The sequence below is a fragment of the Erinaceus europaeus genome, chromosome 16 (assembly GCF_950295315.1).
Source record: "Erinaceus europaeus chromosome 16, mEriEur2.1, whole genome shotgun sequence".
In the NCBI taxonomy this organism is placed as follows: Eukaryota; Metazoa; Chordata; class Mammalia; order Eulipotyphla; family Erinaceidae; genus Erinaceus; species Erinaceus europaeus.
The window spans coordinates 40,447,862-40,471,221 of NC_080177.1; the positions used below are offsets into that span (position 1 = coordinate 40,447,862).

At 40.0% G+C, this 23,360-nt stretch overlaps 1 protein-coding gene across 1 annotated transcript; it reads left to right on the forward strand.

Annotated features, from left to right (window-relative positions):
• The first annotated feature begins 910 nt into the window (after positions 1-910).
• GMFB (glia maturation factor beta) lies at positions 911-22,284 on the forward strand. The gene is given in 8 exon segments (XM_060174933.1): positions 911-1,288; positions 12,226-12,322; positions 15,989-16,038; positions 16,689-16,738; positions 17,400-17,482; positions 18,158-18,231; positions 22,129-22,194; positions 22,196-22,284. Coding segments are annotated over 8 exon segments (522 nt in total). The 5' UTR covers positions 911-1,228; the 3' UTR covers positions 22,238-22,284.
• Positions 22,285-23,360: the final 1,076 nt, after the last annotated feature.

Genomic DNA, 23,360 nt, shown 5'->3' on the forward strand with positions numbered 1-23,360 from the left:
AGAGCAGTGGAATCATGCAAGCAAAGTCCTGGTAATTGCCTTGGGGGAGTGTTTTTCCAGTTGTTCCAATTCAGCACACAGAATGCTTCTCCCTTTCTTTCAGGCAGCATGGTATTGCAGAATATGAAAGTGATGGATTAATAAAAAAAATCTCAGGCTATTTTTAGTCTTTTGTTATGACAATGTGATATTTTCTCAGCAACTATATCTTTATAATAAATTCCTACAAGTGTTAGTGATGGATCAAAAAGTCTGAGAATTTGTCATTGTCAGCTTTATCTATTGAAGACATTTGTACAAATACCAGAGGCTCAAATAGCTTGCAAACCACTTTCCTTGCGCATTCAAAACTAGACTGTACCTTCTACAAGATCTTCATAATAAAGCACGATTTGACAATGACTCATTAGATAAATCATCTAAAGATCAGACTTTAGTAAATAAATGCTACTGAGAAAGGAAACGTACTAGTCAGGTCCTATGCCTAGAGTTGAGGAAGCTCATACTTGGAAGGGAGGCTGCTGTCAAGGCACACATTTACCACTGAACTCACTGACTCAAGCAGAGTCTTCAGGAAATTGCCTCAGAATTTAAGGAAAATCAGAAGGGACCGCATTGGGTCTTCCCTGCACTCCCTCCCAATCGCTTAGAACGACCTCCTCCTCCAGAGGGCGCAGAAACAGGCTGGGGCCGGTACTCTGGCTAAGTTTGAGCCGCGTCTCCTGCCGTCCGCGGTCACGTTGGTCAGTGGGAGTGTCTCTGCCAGGCGCCCGGGCAGGAAGGGAGGCTGTCGAGGTGCCATTCTTAAAGGGACCCCAGGGAAGGCAGGAGGTTGCCGACGGCCGGAAGGAAAATGGTGAGTTGCTGCAGGGAAGGGCGGGGGCCAGAAGGCTAGGCCAGCCCACCGGACTTTCCTGTTTGCCAGGGAGCCCGTGTCCTCGGTGGACTGGGGCCCAGGGTGGGTGGGCACCGCGGCTGCAGGCGGGTGCCCACGGCGGGGACTGGCTCCGCTGCCGCCCCAAGGGCAGCTCCCTCCCGGGGCGGCGGTGGGCACCGCGCGGGCCCTGGGCCCGGGGCGCGGCTCCTGGGGGAAGGTTTTCCTCGCCGGTCCCGGGTCCCCGACCCCCGGAAAGAGGGTTCCAGCTTCGGAGCTGAAGGGCCGGAGTGGCTGGGAGGGCGCCTGCAAACCGGCTTCTCGGCCGGGCAGGGACCAGGCCCGAGGAGCCTGATGGCGTTTGAAGGAAGGACTCGAATTCTGATTGCTTTCTCTAAACCGGCCTTTCTGCCTGTAAGGATCCCCCCCACCCCCAAGATTCTTTTTGTTTTCTTAGAGTTAAAATAGTTGGGAACCTCTAGACCCAAGGCTTTGATGCTTGGCCTTAAAGTGATGGCCAGAAGCGGTGATTTTGCTTGTTCTGGGCCCTGTGACTGCTGTTCACTGATGGGTTGGAGGCCACGCCCGAAAACTAAATGGAGGATATGAATTGCCCAGCAGATCTGGATCTTCCCATTGGGGCTTAAAACTGGCTCGTTTCTTTAATTAGAAACAGACAAATTTGGGGGAGGGATCAAACGCCCCCCCCCCCCTTACAGACACGCGCGCACTTTCCTTCCTTCCTAAAAGTTTTTTTTTTTTTTTTTTTTTTTGAGGATAGAAGGGAGGGGAGAGAGAGGACAGATGCTCGCCTCTGGCATAAGATGGTGCCAGGGTCTGAACTTGTTTTGGGACCTCAGGTACCCAAGTTGGTGCTCTAAGAGGCAGAGCTCCTCCCTATCCTCCCCATTCATTCCGTAGCCTGCTTCCATGAACCTACCTTGGTCACTGAATTGGAGAGCCTTCTTCCTCATCTTCGCTGACCTTTATAGCTGCATTCCCAGGTGCTGACTACTCACTTGGCGTTTGAACCATTCCCTCATACCTCCCCTCTGGCCTTCTGGGATGCAGAACCACAGGCTTTCTTCCTGCTTTTCCGTTGGTCTATCAATTTCCCATATAGGCTGTTCTTTCCTTGACATCACACATGGGAATGTAAGGCTCAGGCCTAATTGTTGTTTTCGCTGGGCTGGCTTCACAGGCGGGTAACAGACAACCCAGGTCTCATGGCTGGGTTGTACGCAGTATCTCTTTATTCATGCAGGACGCAGCTCAATCTATACCAAGCTAAACTAAACTAAAGTACCGTAAAACTCACAATGCTGTCTTTATATGTACTTGCCAAGTAGGGTGGAAACAGGACGTGACATAGAGAGGTTGGAGAGAAAAGTGACTGGTGAAAATCAGAGTGTGACAAGGAGAGGGGGCGGAGCAAAAACATATCATGAACCAGTGGGGATTGAACCAATGCCCTGCAGTGGTTATGTAAATAGAATACAGTAGTTATGTAAATAGAATAGTGTTAATTAAGCATATCAACAATTCCCCCTTTCTTTTTAACTAATGGCCATAGTATCAGGATTGTGGGGTGAACAGAAACCTATATCGTACAGGCGTTTTTCAAAAGAACTGGCATAAGACATGGAAAACAAAATAGGCGAGCAGCAATAACCAGTGTGATGCCAAGGGGAACGTTTCTTGCCTCAAAGGGCAAGGCCTAGCAGGCGAAAGGGCATTTCTTGCCTCTGGGAGCACTTCATGCCTCTGGGGGTATCTCTTGCCTCAAGGGGCGTTTCCTGCCTCTGTGGGCATAACCTAATAAGGAGGAGGAGTTTTCTACCTCTGGGAACAGAGCCTGCAGGCGAGGAGACATGGTCTATAAAGTCTCACGGCAATTGGCTGAAGTTAGTCTTTGAGAAACACAGCAGTGTGTACCAGCAAGTCCGATGGAGGTGTCAGTCCAAAGTAGATGACCACGGAAGAAAATGCCAGGGGATGAAACGCTGCACGTCTGTCTCGATGGGGAATGTCGGCCACCAGAATTTTGCTTTTCTGTAGAGAGTGAGCTTTGGAGTCTGTGAATCTGTTTCTTCAGGTCGTGCCAGGTCACATCATTGGTTTCTGGGGGTGTGTTGTAGTCATTCCATCTTGTGGGCGATGTCAGAGAACAGGGGTCCAAATGGATTTCTGGGAATTCTATTTGAGTAGATGCTTTTTCATGTGAAGACTTGACAGCTGAAATTCACTTACTTGTCAAACAAAACTTGTAGCAGATTAGAAGTTTACTATAATTGATAACTCCATTATAATTGGAAGTCCTTTTTAGTATGATTTTAAGGTTGTTTAAACAGTTTAAACTCAATAAAATGTGGAAAGGTAAACAGAAGAACCACGGTAGAAGCCTCAGGCATGAGAATAATTAACATAATCATTGCACTATCTGCCCCACCCATAACTCATACCGTTTCAGGATTAAACGTTTCAGATTTATGCCAAGACGTAAAAAAGAAATCAAAGGAGGGAAAAAACAATTTTTTGGATTGTTTCTGGATGTCTCTAGAAATCATGGCTGCGTCCAGCATTTTTTTTTTAAGTCAATGTCAAACAAAAATTCAGTCATTCAAATCACTCTCTTACGAAACAGATCTCACCATGTAGCATCAAGAGTCCCCAGAGGGCGTCCTAGTCCAAAAAGCTCCTCGAAATTCCATTTAGGGTGCTTCTGACTGTTCCTGCTGGATTGCTTCAGGCACCCATTTTTAAAAGTGTCTTCCCATCGAAGAAAGAATCCAATCAGGAGAGTAGAACTAACCACGTGTCTCCATTCTTGGGGACTGCCAGGGTACTGGAGAACGCTCCTCAAATTAGAGTAGTCCTTCTCCATGGGAAACATTTGAGAAGAAGTCCAGAAAGTCCCAGGGGAAATCTCCGTACATATCCCAAGGTCTACGATCATGGTCATAAAGAACCAAATTGTGGCCCAGAGCAAAATGTAGACCTTTTCCTCAGGAAACATGAGAGGGAATCCAGAAAGTCCAAGGAGAAATCTCAGTGCATCTCCCAAGCTCTATGATTAGGGTCACAAGAAACCAAAGTTCCCGGTCAGGGAAACAAAGTGTGGCCCAGAGCAAAATGTTCCAGAGACAGAGTAACTATCTCATGATGAAACAGTAGAGGCTTTGGCAAACCTCTTCATAAGTAGAAGAGAAGACCATAGTGCATAGGTAGGCAAAGTCTTCACTTATCTGGGAGTTGCGCAGGTCCGGTCCCACATTGTAGGCGCCATTATGTTGTTTTTGCCGGGCTAGCTTCACGGGCAGGTAACAGACGACCCGGGACTCATGGCTGGGTTGTACTCAGTATCTCTTTATTCATGCAGGACGCAGCTCAATCTATACCAAGCTAAGCTAAACTAAAGTACCGTAAAACTCACAATGCTGTCTTTATATGTACTTGTCAAGTAGGGTGGAAACAGGACGTGACATAGAGAGGTTGGAGAGAAAAGTGGTGAAAATCAGAGTGTGACAAGGAGAGGGGGCGGAGCAAAAACATATTATGAACCAGTGGGGATTGAACCAATGCCCTACAGTGGTTATGTAAATAGAATACAGTAGTTATGTAAATAGAATAGTGTTAAGCATACCAACACCTAATCAGTTGCTTTGCATTTGATATTTTCTCTCCGTCCTTTCTTACACTCATGGCTTCATTTACCATCTCACTATACGCTCAAGACTTTTATATCGTAGATCTTCTGATACCCAGTCTAATGTACATGCTTCACTACTATTATATGTTATTTTGTGTATTCTATATTGACTATATAGTAGTTAACAGCCCCAGGGAAGATTTTCACTTGGGTGTCCCAGAGCCACTTACATTTGCCGAAAATACAATTCATGGTCTTCCCCTCAAACCTGGTGTCCAGTGTTCTTTAACTTAATGCAGGTTACATAAGTGAGAAGCCAGGGTGTCATTTTGATAACTCTTCCCTAACCCACAAATCTCCTCTCAATTCTAATCTGTCGCCACTCCTACAAGAGGAAGTAGTTAAGAGAGCTGACTAGAGGTTAGGTTACCTGGATTAAATTTGTTACTTAATTTTGGAGAAGACACAACCTTTCTGAACTATATAGCCCAATGGGCTTTAGCCCAGTCCCATCTCATGGGATTATTTTGAGAGAATAGAAATCCACAAAAAAAAGACTGCATGATGTTTGTCTCATATGTTTAATAATGTGTTCACTGTTGTTAGCAGTACTTACCTGCTTTGCTTTGTCCTCTTTCAGCCTAAGCTGCTTTGTGTTTCTCACCTGGCCTAGTCTTGCTCTATTCATCCTAACTGCCTGTTTCCTATATGCAAATTTGTTCAGTAACACCAGCAACTTTGCTTACTGCCTTAGTGGCTTCTCTTATAGGACAGAGACCAAAATGCTTAATGTGACCCACTGGGTCCCCTGTGCTCCATATCTTGCCACTATATCCCATTTTGTTCATTCTCTGAGCTTAAGTCATACTGACAGCTATGCTTTCTTTAATCAAAGGGTCTTTGCTCAGGTGTTTTGAACCCTTCAAAATGCTTTTTTTCAGGTAAGCTTCCTGTGCTTTTTTTTCCCCCCTTTTTCCCACCAGGGTTATTGCTGGAGCTCAGTGCTAACAGTATGAATCCACTGCTCCTGCTGTCAGTTTTTCCTTTATTATTATTTTTTCTTTTGCTGTTTTATATAGGACAGAGAGAAATTTAGAGAGGAGGAGGAGATAGAGAGGGAGAGAGAAAGATAAACATCTGTAGATGTGCTTCACCGTTCATGAAGCATACCCTGCAGGTGGGGGGTGGGGGCTTGAACCCAGGTCCTTGTATATGGTAACCTGTGTGCTTGACCAAGTGTGTCACTGCCTAGCCCCCTCATGATTGTTTTGTATACTTAGCATTTAGCATGGTGTTGACATCCACTAAATATTTTTTTAAAATATATATTATTTATTTATTTATTCCCTTTTGTTGCCCTTGTTTTATTGTTGTAGTTATTATTGTTGTTGTCATTGTTGGATAGGACAGAGAGAAATGGAGAGAGGAGGGGAAGACAGAGAGGAGGAGAGAAAGATAGACACCTGCAGACCTGCTTCACCGCCTGTGAAGCAACTCCCCTGCAGGTGGGGAGCGGGGGTTCGAACCGGGATCCTTATGCGGGTCCTTGTGCTTTGCGCCACCTGCGCTTACCCCGCTGCGCTACAGCCCGACTCCCTAAATATTTGTTTTATAGAGAAACCAATAAGTAAAACCCTGATTTCAAGCCTTCATTTAACATTGGGTGTTAAGATTTACTACAGTTGTTTTTTTATTTTATTTTATTATTTTTGCCTAGGGTATTATACACTTTTTTTTTTTGCCTCCAGGCTTATTACTGGGGCTTGGTGCTTGCACTACGAATCCACTGCTCCTGGAGGCCATTTTTTTCCCTTTTGTTGCCCTTGTCTATCGTTGTTAATATTATTGTTGTCGTTGTTGTTGGATAGGACAGAGAGAAATGGAGAGAGGATGGGAAGACAGAGAGGGGAAGAGAAAGACAGACACCTGCAGACCCGCTTCACCGCTTATGAAGCGACTTCCCTGCAGGTGGGGAGCCGGGGGCTCAAACCGGGATCCTTAGCCTGTCCTTGCGCTTTGCGCCACTTGCGCTTAACCCGCTGCGCTACCGCCTGCCCCCCTGTGTTATACACTTTCTTTTCTCCTTTTTTTCTTCTTTATACTAGAGCATTAGTGCTGGGAATTGAACCTGGGGCCTTTGGAACCTCTGGAATGAAAGTCTTTGCGTAACCGCTATGCTGTCTCCCCAACCCATTATAACACATTCTTAAATTATTTTACTAACTGACAACAATTAGAGTTGACTTACCCTGAGGGGTTTTGTTTGCTTGTAGGAAAGGATGTTTAGCCTTATGGTATTGGGAAAGGTGAAAGTAAAGAAAATAAGAAAAGAAAAGGCTACATTAAGCACTGGAGAAATAATAGCTCAACACTAGAGCATAGGACTTGAATGTTTGAGGTCCAAGGTTTAGTCCATAGCATCACCATATGTCAGAGCTGAGAAATGCCCTGCTCTCTCTCTTCCTTATAAAAAGTATTTTTTTAACTGTGCAAATTAAATAACAGCATGTTTTCCACTTAGTTTCTTATGCTTAGAATGTTAGTATTGTGTCCACAACTCTGGGCATACGAGCTAGAAGATAAGACTTTCATGATAAATTGGTTGTTACCTCAATAAAAATTTAAGATATTTATTAGCTTCACTCATGAATTATTCCTCTGGTTGAACAGAGAATGAAAATTCTATTTTTCTGCCTTCTACATCTTGAAAGAAACAAACTAAGGCTAAATACTGACTTCAGCAAGTTCCATGTAATTTAGCCTATCTTTATTGTTGTTGTTGTTGTTCTTATTATTATATTTATTCGATAGAGACAGTCAGAAATTGAGAAGGGAAAGGGTGGTAGAGAAGAAGAGAGACAGAGAGACACCTGCAACACTGCTTCACTACTCACAAAGCTTTCTCCCTGTAGGTAGGGACCCGGGGCTTGAACCTTGGTCCTTGTACATTGTAATATGTGTGCTCAACCAGGTGCACCACCACCCGGCTCCTAGCCTATCTTTCTCTAAAGAGAACTTTTAAAAATATTTATTCCTTTTTGTTGCCCTTATTGTTTTATTGTTGCGGTTATTATTGTTGTTGTTATTGATGTCATTGTTGTTGGATAGGACAGAGAGAAATGGATAGAGGAGGGGAAGACAGAGACGGGGAGAGAAAGACATGAAGCAACCCCCCTGCAGATGGGGAGCCGGGGGCCTCAAGCCGGGATCCTTAACGCTGGTCCTGTGCTTCGCGCCACCTGCGCTTAACCTGCTGTGCAACCACCCGACTCCCTGAAGAGAACTCTTTAAAATCTATAATAACCACCCTGATATTAAAAACCTTATTACAGAGGGTGAAAAGGTCCTCCGGCAACTTTCTAGTCCGCCGTCCAGGACAAAGTCCCCATCCCCATGCCCTTCTGTGATTATTGATCTTGATCCCCCAGTACCCAGTCAAAATAAAAGCCTCCCAGCACCCATTGAAAGTAAAAGCCCTGTTCCCCTCCCTACAGGTTCCACCTCACTGACTAAAGTTCCCTCCATTGACCCTCCTATCGCTAATTCCCATGAGAATGAAACCCAGCATTCTTTCCCCCGCCTCTATCCAGTTTTACAAACCCCCCCCCCCCCCAGCAGGGCGGTGAACAGGGGCTAGGAACCCAATGAGACCTGAAATGATAGGGACAAGAGACACGAAGAACGACAGCAAGTCAAGTTTCTGATCAAGCTGTAAATTTTTATTGAGAATACAGGCATTATAAGGCTTTGGGGAAGGAGAGGGAATGCTGGAGGAGGGGAAGGGGGAGCAAACTTCAAAGCGGAATGTTCCTTGCAACAAATGGCAGGAACCAAACTGTGTGTTGACTCACTTGTGTTGACTCACTTGATTACTGATAAATGGTTTACCTAAGGGGAAATGGCCTGCCCAGGGGGAAATTAACATTTGTCTTGAGGGGTTCCGTTGTCTCAAAGCTTATCATCTATAAAGCAGAGAAATGGCTCCTGGCAGAGAACTTTTTAAAGAAGCGGGGCCAGGCAGTAGTACACTGGGTTAAGCGCACATAGACCGTAGCCCAGGGACCACGCGGAAGGATCCTGGTTCAAATCTCTGATTCCCCACCTGCAGGGGAGTTGCTGAAGCGGTGAAGCAGGTCAGCAGGTGTCTGTCTTTCTCTCCCTCTGTCTTCCACTCCTCTCACAGTTTCTCTCTGACCTATCTAATTAAAAAAAAAAAAGTGAAAAAAATGGTCTGCAGGAGCAGTGGATTCTTAGTGCCAGCACCAAGCCCCAGCGATAACCCTGGAGGCAAAACAAACAAAAATGAACAAACATCCATGACTTCTACAGGAGCCATATTTATTGAATGTAACATATTGGATGTATGTATTTTCTGATTGTATAATTACATGAAACTACCAGTTCTGAATGTTGTTTCATTTTAAAAAATTTTTCTTCTTTGGGTTAACAGTGTTTACAAGCCTGTGTGTGCCTCAGAAGTACATTTTTTACCTCCTCAAAATGTGTTACCCTACCAGATCACCAGTATTCCCCTATTAGAGTCCATTGTACCAATAAACCTTTGTCACCCTCAATTTTGCTGTCCAAATCCATTGTATTCATTAGGGTTTGCTTATTTTTCTGGCTTTGTCCCCCCCCCCCCTCCACACACACAAACACACACCAGGGGTGAAGTCATTGAGTTCTTCCAGTATTTCTTGTAGGACATTTTGGCTGTGATGAATTCCTTTAGCTGTTGCTTATCTAAAAAGCTCTTCATACTTCCTTCAAACTTGATGTATAACCTAGAAGGAAGAAGTATTTTGGGGTAGAAGTACTTTCCACTCAGAACTTTGAATATATTCTGCTTGTCTTTTCTAGCTTGTAGAGTTTCTGTTGAGAAATCAGTTGATTTCCTTTATAGGTGACTGCTTTTCTCTAGCAGCTGCTGAATTATCTCTCTGATCTTTGCCATTTTAACTATTGTATGCTTGGGTGAACTTAGGCTAAGATTCATTTTTTCTTGGAGCTGTCATGCTTCCTGGATGGATGGCAGAGGGGTTATCTTCTTTCATTTGGGAGAAGTTCTTAGTTAAAATTTCCTGAAATATAAATTCTGTCCCTTTCTTTCTCTCTCCTTACACCTCCCTGACACAAATGTTGTTCTTTGGGGGCTGGGTGGTAGCGCAGCAGGTTAAGCACACATGGTGCAAAGTGCAAGGATCCCTGCAAGGACCAGCGCAAGGACTTGTTAAGGGTCCCGGTTCGAGCCTCCAGCTCCCCACATGCAGGGGGGTTGCTTCGCAAGTAGTGAAGCAGGTCTGCAGGTGTCTGTCTTTCCTCTTCTCTGTCTTCACCTCCTCTCTTGATTTCTCTCTGTCCTATCTAACAACAGCTATAATAACAATAGCAACCACAACAAGGGCAACAAAATGGGAAAAATGATAGTGGTGGCACTGAGCCCCAGTGATAACCCTGGAGGCAAAAAAAAAATGTTGTTCCTCTTACTGCTATTCCATAACTCATTCATATTACCTTCATTTGTTTTATTATTAGTTTTTTTTTTTGCAAGGGGGATGATGTCTACCTTATCTTCTTGTTCTCTACTTCGATCTTTGGGGTCTGTCTTCTTGCAGGCATTTTCTGCAGCCCCCCCCCCATCATTACACTTTTTTTATTTCTCTGTTCACTGTTCAGAATTATCTATAAACTTCCCCGTTTCTCTGCATTTATGGCTGTCCTTTTCCATAATTCTTCCCTATTCATTAAGCATGTCTAGGATCATAGCTTTGAGATCCTTGTTGAGAGGTCTATGTAGCTCTGTTGTATTTGGGATTTTCTTCAAGCTGCTGCCTTGGTCCAACATTGTAGGCAAGTTTCTGTTATGTGATTTACTATAGAGGGTGGCAGGAAAGCACAGGGGCCAGCTTAAGGATCCCAGTTCAAGCCCCCGGCTCCCCACCTGCCGGGGGGGGGGGTCACTTCACAAGCGGTGAAATAGGTCTGCAGGTGTCTTTCTCTCCCCCTCTCTGTCTTCCCCTCCTCTCTCCATTTCTCTCTGTCCTATCTATCAATGACGACATCAATAACAATAATAACTACAACAACAATAAAAAACAAGGGCAACAAAAGGGAAAATAAATAAATATTAAAAAAATAGTTCTTTAAAAAGGGTGATGGGTAGATAGCATAATGGTTTAGCAAAGAGACTTTCATGCCTGAGGCTCCAAAGTCCCAGGTTTAATCCCCCTCACTACCATAAGCCAGAGCTGAACAGTGCTCTGGTAAGAAGAAAAAAAAAGAAAGAAAGAGAAGGAAAGTGAGACCTGCACACTGTTTCACTGCTCTTGAAGCTCGCCCCCCCACCTGCAGGTGAACACAAGTCCTTGTACACTCACTGTAACATATACACTTAGCCAGGTGTGCCACTGTTTGTGAGATATTGTTATCCTTATATATTTATTTATTTTTTTAAATATTTATTTATTTACTACCTTTTGTTGCCCTTGTTGTCATTGTTGGATAGGACACAGATAAATGAAGAGAGGAGGGGAAGAAAGCAGGTGAGACCGGGATCCTTATGCTGCTCCTTGCGCTTTGCGCCACCTGTGCTTAACCCACTGTGCTACCGCCCAACTCCCAATCCTTATATTTTTATGGCATATATTGGCATTTTAATGATACTAAAATATTTACAGTTGAAATGATCTTTTACCTTTTTTGTGCGATAGTTCATGGAGGCAATATGTGTTGATGGTTGAAGATGAGTGATAGATGAATAGGGTTTCACAATACTATTGTCAAATTTTGTATGTTTTCACCTGGAAGAAAAAAATTTGTTTTCTTGCTTATAATCAACGATACATATTTTAGTTTTTACACTTATATCCTCCGGTTTTGCTTTTATAATTCTTTAAAATAGAAGGTATACTTTTGTTTATTATATAGTTGTGAGACTAAAAATGAATATATCTTTTTGATTCTAAGTATAAATTATTTCCTGTTCTTTCTGCATAGTAATATTATTATTATTATTACTATTATTGTTGTTATTTTGTCACTAGGATTATTGCTGCATTCAGTGCTGCACAGTTCCACAGCCATTTGTTTTCCCTTTTAGGTAGAAGGTGAAAGAGATAGAGAGGGAAAGAAAAATAGAGATGAGACACCACAGCATCACTCTACCACCTGTGAAAGTTTTCCCCTCAGCTGGTAGTCCCATGTGGTAATCGGAAACTTGAACCCACATCCTCACACATGGTAACATGTACACTTTATCCAGTGAGCTACCTCCAAAATCTTAAAAAATTATTTATTTATATGAGAGAGAGAGAGAGAACGAACACAGACACCAGAGCATCACTTCGGCACATACAGTACTGGGGTTCAAACTTGGAACCTTATGCTTGAGAGTCCAGTGCTTTAGCCACTGAGTCACCTCTTAGGCCGCAAGTATCGTGCTTTTTAGCAGCACTGACCCTTGACTTCCCATATTCCCTTTTATTTTCAGTTTTGATTAAATTACTCACAATGTGCCAAGTTCTTAGAAAGAATTACTAACTGAAGAGAAAATATTTTCTTCATAAAGGCAGGTTGATAAATTTAGAAACTGCTGTGTGTCTAATGCTTTTCTAGATGTCAGTATACCTTTTAAAAGGTATGTTATATAATATGTGCATATGTTAAGGTCATAGCATTTTATGTGATTTTTTTTCTTTTCTAGAGTGAATCTTTGGTGGTTTGTGATGTTGCTGAAGATTTGGTGGAAAAGCTGAGAAAGTTCCGTTTTCGTAGAGAAACAAACAATGCTGCCATTATAAGTAAGCTGAAAGTCATCACCTTAGTTACATGGTTTTAGTTTATCTTTTGACTACATTGAATAAACTGATAGTTTGCTCCCTCCTGTTTTAACCAACCATCCCCCTTTAAAAGTAAGGAGCTGTGTAGAACAGAGGTGAAGTGATCATCCTGGTTACTTCAGTTTCTCAGGGGACTAGAAATAGCTTGGCCATACATTTTTCTAAGAGAAACCTCTACTAAGTGTTATGTAGGTAGTGTTTAACAGGTGGATATGTTGATAGTGATTTAGAAAGGTGAATAAAGGACAAGAGTTTAAAATGTAAAATTGGGGCTTGGTGGTGGCTCACCAGATTGAATGTGCATATTATAATGTGCAAGGGCTACAGGTGTCGCTCTTTCTCTGTTCCTCTCTGTCTCCCCTTCCCTCTTAATATCTGTCTTTATCTGATAAAATAAAATAAAGGTAAAACTATAGCCTGTGATTAATAGATGCATTAGCATATGTGCATTAATGAAGTGGTGATAACTTGTCATGTATTCAAGTTCTATTACAAATAAATTATTACAATGTAAGCATGTAGTTCACATGTATGTACACACACACATATGGAATGGGGACTTTACTAATGTTTGTAACACTAGCCCCTGTCCCTATGTTAGGGGCAGACATCCCCAGTCCCCCACGGTGGCACCAGGGACAGAACCACCGCTCGAACAATTAGCTTCTTCCCCCCCCCCCCCCCCCCCCCCCCCCCCCCGGCATAGCGCCAGCCTCCCCTCCCTCCCATTAGTTTTACAATTAAAACATTCTCTTGTTAAAAAAAAAAAGAGAGAGTAGGGACTGGGGGAATACCATAATGGTTCTGCAAAAGACTTTCAGGCCTGAGGCTCCAAAGTTCTAGATTCAATCCCTAGCACCTCCATAAGCCAGAGCTAAGCAGTGCTCTGGTTTCTCTCTCATTAAAATAAAAAGGACTAGTTTAGAGAGCAAGAGGAAGAGAGAAGAGTCCAAGCATCACTCTAGCACACACAATACTAAGGATCTGACTCAGGACCTCATGTTTGTAATTCATGTTTTCTACCTGATGTGCTGCCTTCTAGGTTACAACTTATTTATTTATTTGCTTTTAATTGCTTATTTAATAGTAATTAACAAGATTATAAGATAACAAGTAAAGTTCCACACGATATCTATCACTGCCTTCCCCCACCACTCTATGATAATCATTATTATAAACATTATTCTATGAAAGTCTTAAGATAGATTGACTTTTTCTTTTTCTTTGCAAGCTCATTTTTTTCCACTTCTTTATATTCTACATTTGAGCAAGACCATCTGGTTTTTCACCTCCTTAGTTAATTCACTAGTTGTAGTTACTTCCAGCTTCATTGTTTTGTCCTGAAGGATACAATATCAACCTTTTAATTTTACAATAGTATTCCATGGAGGACATATCTCATAACTTTTTTTTTCTAAAGACTACAAAGAACTTCATTGCAAGTATGAAAAATGGTGTCTCCTTTTTATTTTTATTTCTTTTCTGATTAATGGTAGGTTATAAGATTGTAAGATTAGTGTATACTTAACACACCCACTACCAAAGTCTATATCCCCACTTTTTTTTTTTACAATTTTATCTATTTATTAATGAGAAAGATAGGAGGAGAGAAAGAACCAGTTATCACTCTGGTACATGTGCTGCTGAGTACCAGACCCAGGACCTTATGCTCGAGAGTCCAGTGCTTTATCCACTGCACACTCTCCTGGACCACTATATCTTCACTTTTCTTTTCTTTTTTAAATTTTATTTATTTATTTTTATTTATTTATTTAGTTATTGTTGTTGTTGTTGATGTCATTGTTAGGACAGAGAGAAATGGAGAGAGGAGGGGAAGACAGAGAGGGGGAGAGAAAGACAGACACCTGCAGATCTGCTTCACCGCCAGTGAAGCGACTCCCCTGCAGGTGGGGAGCCAGGGGCTTGAACCAGGATCCTTACGCTGGTCCTTGTGCTTTGCACCACGTGCGCTTAACCCACTGCACTACCGCCCGACTCCCCACTTTTCTTTTAAATTTTTTATTTATTTCTTTATTTCCCTTTTGTTGCCCTTGTTTTATTGTTGTAGTTTTATTGTTGTTGTTGATGATGTCGTTGTTGTTGGATAGGACAGAGAAATGGAGAGAGATGGGGAAGACGGGGAGAGAAAGACACCTGCAGACCTATTTCACTGCCTGTGAAGCGACTCCCCTGGAGGTGGGGAACTGGGGGCTTGAACCGGGATCCTTGCCCTGGTCCTTGTGCTTTGTGCCACGTGCACTTAACCCGATGCGCCCGATATTTCCACTTTTTCACCTCCCAAAGATTGTTATCTTGTTAGACTTACAAAGAGTTTGCTTTTTTTTTTTTTTAATTCATGCCTATCAGATCTCTAGATTCCACATATGAGTGAAACCATCTGGTCTTTATTTTTTTTACTTATTTTGCAAAGCATAATCACCTCCAGTTTATCCATTTTGTCCCAAAGAACACGTCATCTTTTTTATTGCAAAGTAGTATTCCAGCAAGTATATATCCCATTTATTTTTATTATTATTATTTTTAACCAGAGCACTCACTGTTTAGCTCTGGTTTATGATGGTGTGGGGGATTGAAGCAGGGACTTTACAGCCTCAGGCATGAGAGTCTGTTTCCATAACCATTATGCTATCTACCCTCTGCCCAATATTCCATATTTTTTTACCCAGTCATCTGTTAATGGACATTTAGGTTGCTTCCATAGTTTGGCTATTGTGAATAATGCATCTATTAACATGAATTAGTGCTTTTATATAATTTGGGTAAACAGCATGTTTAGTTCATAAAAGTGATTCAGAGGACCTAGTGGGGGTTGTATGGGAAACTGGGGAATGTTATATAACGCATGTACAAACTGTTGTACTTACTGTTGAATGTAAAACATTAATTCCCTCCAAAAAATAAATAAATAAAAAGAAACCATAAAGTTAAAAAAAAAGTGAAAATGTATGCCAATTCTATTTTACCATAAAAGGCAAAGCTGTCTGAGATTATAGTGGTATCTCATAGGATTTACTATGAACACAGTGTAAAATCTAAAATGGCAGGAGTAGTAGTAAAGAGTAGAGGTATACTGGATTGTCGGAAAAGTCATGATGTGTTCTTCTATGCAAAAATGCACCATGAATTTTCCAACAATCCAATCAACTATCTCAGTATTTAATTTTATTTAGTTTTGGATTATGTTAAATATATTTGAATATATGTATCACTTTAGATACCTAAAAAAGGAACCGAGACTGAAAGAGTTGGAAAGATCAAGGTCATGTTAGAATCACAGTTTTGGGAGTGGGCAGGTTAAGCTCATGTGGCGCAAAGCGCAAGGACTGGCATAAGGATCCCGGTTCGAGCCCCTGGCTCCCCACCTGCAGGGGAGTCAGTCGCTTAACAAGCGGTGAAGCAGGTCTGCAGGTGTCTCTCTTTCTCTCTCCCTCTGTTTTCCCCTCCTTTCTCCATTTCTCTCTGTCCTGTCTAACAACAACGCCATCAACAATAACAATAACTACAACAATAGAAAACTAGCAACAAAAAGGGAAAAATAAATATAAATAAATATAAAAAAATTTAAAAAAATAGAGAATCACAGTTTTACCTGTATTTTTATTTTAGTGAAGATTGATAAGGATAAGCGCCTGGTGGTACTGGATGAAGAGCTTGAGGTTTGTTTGATCAGTTCATTATTGTATAAGCATTTATCATAGCTTCAAAGATATTATAAAGTGACAATGTCCTTAAAATGAATTCTAAACCTTTAAATGCATGCTCATGTCTGCTAATTACTATATAGGTAATTGTCTTGCTAATTTTAATCACCATATTTAAACTTTAATGAACTTCACTCTTAAGTGGTAAAAGTTAAGAGTTCAGTAAAAACTGAGTCAAATTCATAACTCCTAAATTGCTTGGTCATTAATTAAAACGAAAAGCTATCTAATTTGGGCATTTAGTTTGTCAGATTAAGTAACTAATTTAGAGTGAAAGAAAATCACCCCCCACCACCACCTAAGTCAAGACACTGCTGTTTTCGCTGATAGGTTGACTCATCTCAGTATTTTCTCACAACTGAAACATGAGTATAGACCACTCTACCTCTCATCCCCATGTTTAGTTACTAAACAGAGCTGAGAGGGCTTGCATGGGTTTTTATTGGACTGAAGGTTTAGTAACATCTACTTATGTACAAATTAATAAAGTTTTATGTTTTGATATATAGTTACAAACTTATTTTAATAGAATGGGTGCTCTGTATATCTTTTAAGGGACTTTTGAGTAAAAAAATGTTTTAAAGTTTTTTTCTTTATAATATCAGGGTATTTCACCAGATGAACTTAAAGATGAACTACCTGAACGACAACCTCGATATCCTTTTCTTGGTGCCTTCAAAAGATTCATATTTGGTGCAGTGAGTTAGTACATTGGTTAGACTTTAGTGCTTGAGGCTCAGAGGTTCAGTCCCTGGGACCACCATAAGCTGGAGCTGAACAGTATTCTGATATTTTTCTAGTGGTCAGAATTTGATTTATAAAGTTTACTTGTTCAATTTTTTTTTTTTTTTTTTAGTCCTGGCAATAGATCCTAGGACCTCATATGTGCAAGGAATATGTCTCGATACTCACCTACACTGTTCAACTTCTTAAATATATTTTACAAAATTTTCTTCTGTACCATAGTCACACCAAATTCAAATATGCATGCACATATTTGACTAAGCTATGTGGGATGAATTATTTTCTTTTAAAAAATTTCTTTTACCCCATTTACAATAAATACTGAAAAAGACAAATTATTAAATCCATACTTTTAGTACTTATTTTTTGAGGTTTTATTTATTTATTTTTACTTTAGGATTCATGTGTAATTTTGTGGAAAACAATGAATAACAAAGATGTAGGCTAAGTAGATAGGATGTAAGATTATTTACTCACTAACTCCCCAGGTGTATGTTTTCTTTCAGAACTGTGTTGCTAATTACCTATCTCAATTAAAACAGCAGTTTTAGTTTCTTTAACTTGAGAAAAACCTTCATTGTGTATAGTTATAAATATCAGCATGATGATGGAAGAGTTTCATATCCTCTGTGCTTTATTTTCTCCAGTCCTGTTGGTAAGTAAATTTCTTCTTCTTTTCCTTTTTTTTTTTTTTAAAAAAAAACATTTTATTTATTTATTCATGAGAAATGATAGGAGAGAGATAAAGAACCAGACATCACTCTGGTACATGTGATGCTGGGGTTGAACTCAGGACCTCATGCTTGAGAGTCCAATGCCTTATCCAGTGCGCCACCTCCCGGACCACAGTAAGTGAATTTCTTTAAATAGTACATATTTATTTAGCTCTGAATTATTAAATTATGCCAATTTTATGCTTTTTTAAAAAAGATGAAAAGTTTTGAATAATATAAATTGAGGTGGTGTCTGTTCTAGGTTTTTAATATACAAGCAGACTAACTTTCCTTTTCCCACTTCATTAACCTACCACCATCCTTGTCTTTTAGCCATCATAAAGTTGATCTTGATGTTTAATGTAAAAAATTAATAATAAAAGTTTTAAGTCTTTATAAAACTCTAAAAGTCAAGATTTGAGGAGGCATTCTCTTTTTTTTGCCTGACCTATATACTTTTTTTTTGTAATTTAGCTATTTATTTTTGTGCAGTATGCCATGTAAGTCTCAAAATACAGACAATCCACACTTAGGCTGATGTAAGTCTTAAATATGCATTTTTTTTTTAAAGACAGTAATGAAAAGCTTATTGTTTCTTTATAAATCTCTTTTTTCAGGGTGTAAACCTGAACAACAGATGATGTATGCTGGGAGTAAGAATAAACTAGTCCAAACAGCTGAACTAACCAAGGTGGTATTTATATTTCACTTGCTTGTTGAAACAGTATTTTCCTTTAGTGTATAAAACAACTAACCTAAAGTTTTGTCTTTTTTTAATGCAGGTGAAAGATATTTAAAATAGCAGTGAGTTAGCCAAAGCTTTTTCTTAATTGGAAATAGAATGATTGAAGTCTTGAGTCAAAATTGCATTATTTAATGGTGACTATCAGTTGGTTAGAAGAAATCATTTTCAAAATGCATGTCCTTTAGAAAAAGTACTAGGACAGAGGAGTTAGCATAATGATTATAAAACAAATTTTCTGAGGCTCAGTGGTCCCAGGTTCAACCTCCATCACCACCATAAGCCAGAGTTGAGCATTACTCTGGTAAAAACAAACAAAACAATAATAACAAAAAACACTATTTACTTTCTTGAGAGTTCTTTATCTTCTCATAATGTGGTTTATTTTCTTAAAAAATATTTTTCTTATTTGGTAGGACAGATAGAAATTGAGAGGGGAGGGGAGAGTTGGGGGATAAAGAGGGAGAGACACCTACAACACTGCTTGTGAAGCTACCCTCCCTGCAGGTGGGGACCAAGGGCTTGCACCAGGTCCTTGCACATGGTAACCAGAATGCTCAACCTGCCTGGCTCTTCAGTGTAATTTCTAATAGATTAAAAAAGCACCGGAACCTCTTGAACCCATTATTGTAAGCTTAATATGCCACTTTTGGTCCTGAAAGTTCATTTTACACAATTATCTTTGTTGCTTCCAAATATGAAATTAAGTTGCTACAAATATTTATTCATATTAGTTTTATTAAACTGAAAGTTTCTGTCATATATGAGATATTATAAATTTTTACATTTTAATTTTATTTTATGGCTTTGTTTTTTTCCTCCAGGGTTATCACTGGTGCTCAGCGCCAGCACTGCAGATCCACTGCTGGCAGCCATCTTTTTCCATTGTTGTGGTTGTTGTTGCTGTCACCATCATTGGATAGGACAGAAAGAAATTGAGAGAGGAGGGGAAGGCAGAGAGGGGGAGAGAAAGATAGACACCTGAAGACCTGTTTCACCATTTGCGAAGTGACCCCCCTTCAGGTGGGGAGCCTAGGACTCGAACCGGGATCTTTTCACTGTCCTTTCACTTCGCAGTATATGTGCTTAACCCAGTGCACTACTGCCCAGCCCCCATTTTATGGCGTTTTTAAAAGTTAAAGGTACAAGAAAGATGCTTGCTCTTAAACTTTTCTTCCACATATTTAAGTTGAAAGATCATTTAAGGTTTTCAAATAGAATATTATATCCCCTAAAGTATCAGATTGTGAAGAAAAGTCATGACATCTCTCTTTTTTTTTAATTTTTTTTTTCATATTTATTTATTTTTCTTTTGTTGCCCTTGTTGGTTTTTATTGTGGTTGTAGTCATTATTGTTATTGATGTTGTCGTTGTTGGATAGGACAGAGAGAAATGGAGAGAGGAGGGGAAAACAGAGAGGGGGAGAGAAAGATAGACACCTGCAGACCTGCTTCACCGCCTGTGAAGCGACTCCCCTGCAGGTGGGGAGCCAGGGGCTTGAACCGGGATTCTTATGCCGGTCCTTGGGCTTTGCACCACCTGCGCTTAACCCGCTGCGCTACTGCCTGACTCCCATGACATCTCTTTCTATGCAAAAATGTATAATGACTTTTTCGACAACCCAATAGTATTAAACAAGATTTCTTTTCAAGATTTATTTTAAGTACAGTATCAGTGTTTTCTTCTTGTGTATATAATTGTTGATTCAAGGTATAGATATATATCTTGAGTATATATATATATACATTTTATTTTATTTAATTAGTGATTTAATATTGATACAAAATTACAAGATTACATGAGTACAACTCTACCTACCGTTTCTACCACCCATGTTCTGGATCTCTAATTCCTCTGTTGTAAGCTACAATAGTTCTCCCAAGGTTACAGATACAAGTTAACTATTATTTCTACAACTGTCTATCTATATTCATATATATTTGCCCCCCCTTTTCTTAGGGTCCCATCATCTCTTCCTTTTCAACTCACACATACACCTATTACTACATCCATATGTATCTTTCTTTTTCCTATTCCTGATGGAGTTGAAGTTTAAAGCCCTGTGGTCATCATCTCCCTTTCATTTGTCCCCTGATAGGAATATGAGTCAAAATTATTTTGGGGGTGCACAAGGTAGGAGTTCTGGCTTCTGTAATTGCTTCTGTGCTGGGCATGGGCATTTGCAGGTCTATCCATACCCCCAGCCTGTTTTTCTGTCTTTCCCTGGTGGGGTAGGGCTCTGGAGAGGTAAGGTTCCAGGACACATTGGTGAGGTCTTCTGCCCAGGGAAGTCAGGATAGACTCATGATAGCATCTGCAACTTGGTGGCTGAATGGTGGCAAGATAAAAGTCGGGACAAAATGATTAATGAACAGGAAACAAAAAATAGGAATAGAGCAGATGAGAATAGGGATCTTAGGATGTGAAGAAACTAGGAAGTCCATTATAGATATATTCGTAGGGCCCCACTAATATAGTTTCTGCTTGAGTCTGGTAGTTAACATGGAGATGAACAAAATGTTGTTTGAGAAGATAGTGTCAGAGTAGAACAAAGGGCTAGTAATTTGGACTGAGGCAGAGAGTAGCTCTCATTTCTGAAAAAAAATCTGTGAATAAAATTAACTGTTGAGAGTCAGGCAGTAACGCAGTGGGTTAAGTGCATGTGGCGCAAAGCACAAGGACTGGAGTAAGGATCCCGGTTCAAGTCCTGGCTCCCCACCTGCAGGGGAGTCGCTTCATTGGCGGTGAAGCAGGTCTGCAGGTGTCTTTCTCTCCCCCTCTCTGTCTTCCCCTCCTGTCTCCATTTCTCTCTGTCCTATCCAACAATGATGACAACAGTAATAACTATAACAATAAAACAACAAGGGCAACAAAAGGGAGTAAATAAATATTTTTTTAAAAAATTAACTGTTACCCCATCTGCCTGACCCAGGACCCATATATATTTAAGTTTAGCACAGGAGCCTGTGTAGCCTGAGTCCCTGTTGGTCTGAGATCACAGTTTATGGCCACAGCTGGGAACATTGCAGGCTGCACTCATTTCAGGACCAGTCTTCCTCATGTGGCAGGGCAGGATGACCCAGCCTCCCTTCAGAGACTTGGGCAGGCCCTACATTTGCTGCTTTATGGTGAGGGCAAGGTCCTATAGAGGCCCACAAGAGGGCTTATGATAACTTCCTGATGGGAGTAACCATTGATATATCGTGAAAAGGGGTCCATTAGAGGTCTAGGCCTGGCAGTCTTTTCTTTCCTTTCTTTTTTTCTTTTTTCTTTTTTTTAATAGAGACAAAAGGGGGCTAAAAAGAGAGGCATCTGCAGCCTGCAACACTGCTTCACTGCTTGTCAAGCTTCCCCTACCACCCTGCAGATAGGGACCATGGACTTGAATCTAGATCCTTGCACACTGCAACCACTATGCTTCCTGGAACTGTGCATATGTCCATTCTTGCCGGAGATTGTGGACCTCTATGACATCTTTATCAATATGATCTACAGCTTTCATTTCTCCCAACAATCATATGTTTGTCTAGTATAGTTATGTTTACTTAGTGTATCTCTTAGTGGGAAAAATTTCCAAACTATTTTTAGAATATTGGTGGATTTGTGCTGTATGAGGTTTTAGATTTTAGGCTATTTTGACTACTAAATTTTAATAACTGAGTACTTAGAATTTAAAAAATGTAAAGCATCCTCCAAAACATGCATTTTTAATTTACACAGCTTAAGTCATAATTAGTATAAAAGAAAGGAGAATTTAATATTTTACATTCCAGTATATTGTACTTTATTTTTTCAGAATATCAGAATTTAACTTAAGTTTTTGTTTTTGTTTTTTGTTCTCTTAAGGTATTTGAAATAAGAAATACTGAAGACCTAACTGAAGAATGGTTACGTGAGAAACTTGGATTTTTCCACTAATGTGAACTTCTATGCTTCTAAAGTATTTATGTATTAACTTGATCATACTGGAACCAGACATAAATACTTATTTATGCCTAAAAATGTACTGTTACTTACAGTTTGTTTCCTGCAGTAAAGAAAAACAAAAAAAAAACTTTATTTGTTCAGTTTGAACAAAGAGGAAATCATCTTCATAGTAATGAAACTTTGTAAAGTGTTTCCTTATATTTGTAATTGTTAGGTGGACTACTTCTCTCCAGGGACTTTTTGCACTCTTGTGACTAATTTCTATAACTTATGGTTTGGAATTTGTTACTATTTGCAGACAACATTGGAAAGTGGATATATTAGGATGTGATAGGTAACAGTTGCCTCCTTTTGACAAGTACTGGATATTAGCAGTTTATATATAAAAATAGATTATTATTTGTCAAAATCTTTGAAATTTATTTGGGGTAAAATACTTGACCCAGTTTTGAGCCATGACATTACCTACTGTGGGTAACATGCTTTATACACTTTCATCAATTCCACATCTTCTTTGATTTCTTGTGTCTTTTTAATCAAGTCCAGAAACTTTGTTCATTCTTAAAGTGTGGGGGGTTAGTTTTCATAATGAATTTATAACTGTTAGTTTTTTTTCTTTTGGAAAATAGTGTTTTAGTCTTAACATTGATAGGTTGTAACTAATCAAGGGCTTAATTCCTGGTTGTCTCACTTCTAGATAATTTTGAAACTAGGTTAATAATACCTTATTTATAAAACACCTCTTAATGTCCTGTGAACATTACTTATCTTTATGTATTATTACTGTGCCTTTGATTTCTTAGCTTTAAATTTAGTTTCACTTTTACACTGATTGGTTGAAATTAATACTTTTATAAAGGGTCCAAGTAAAACAATTTTCTAATTTGTGTACCTGAAATTTGTAATAAAATTAACTTCATATTTAAAAAAAAATTCCAACTATCTAGTATTGGTGACTATATGGCAACTGAGAATTACAATTTTGGGTAGATTTGGTTTGGGGTAGTTTTGTGCCATAGGATAAAACTACTTATCTTAATAGCTTGGGCATAGTTAATAATATTAACACATCAGTAGAAATCACATTTCTTATACTAAGTGTCAGGTGATAGTTTAGACAGGACCTCTATTCTTGTTAGATGATGGCATGC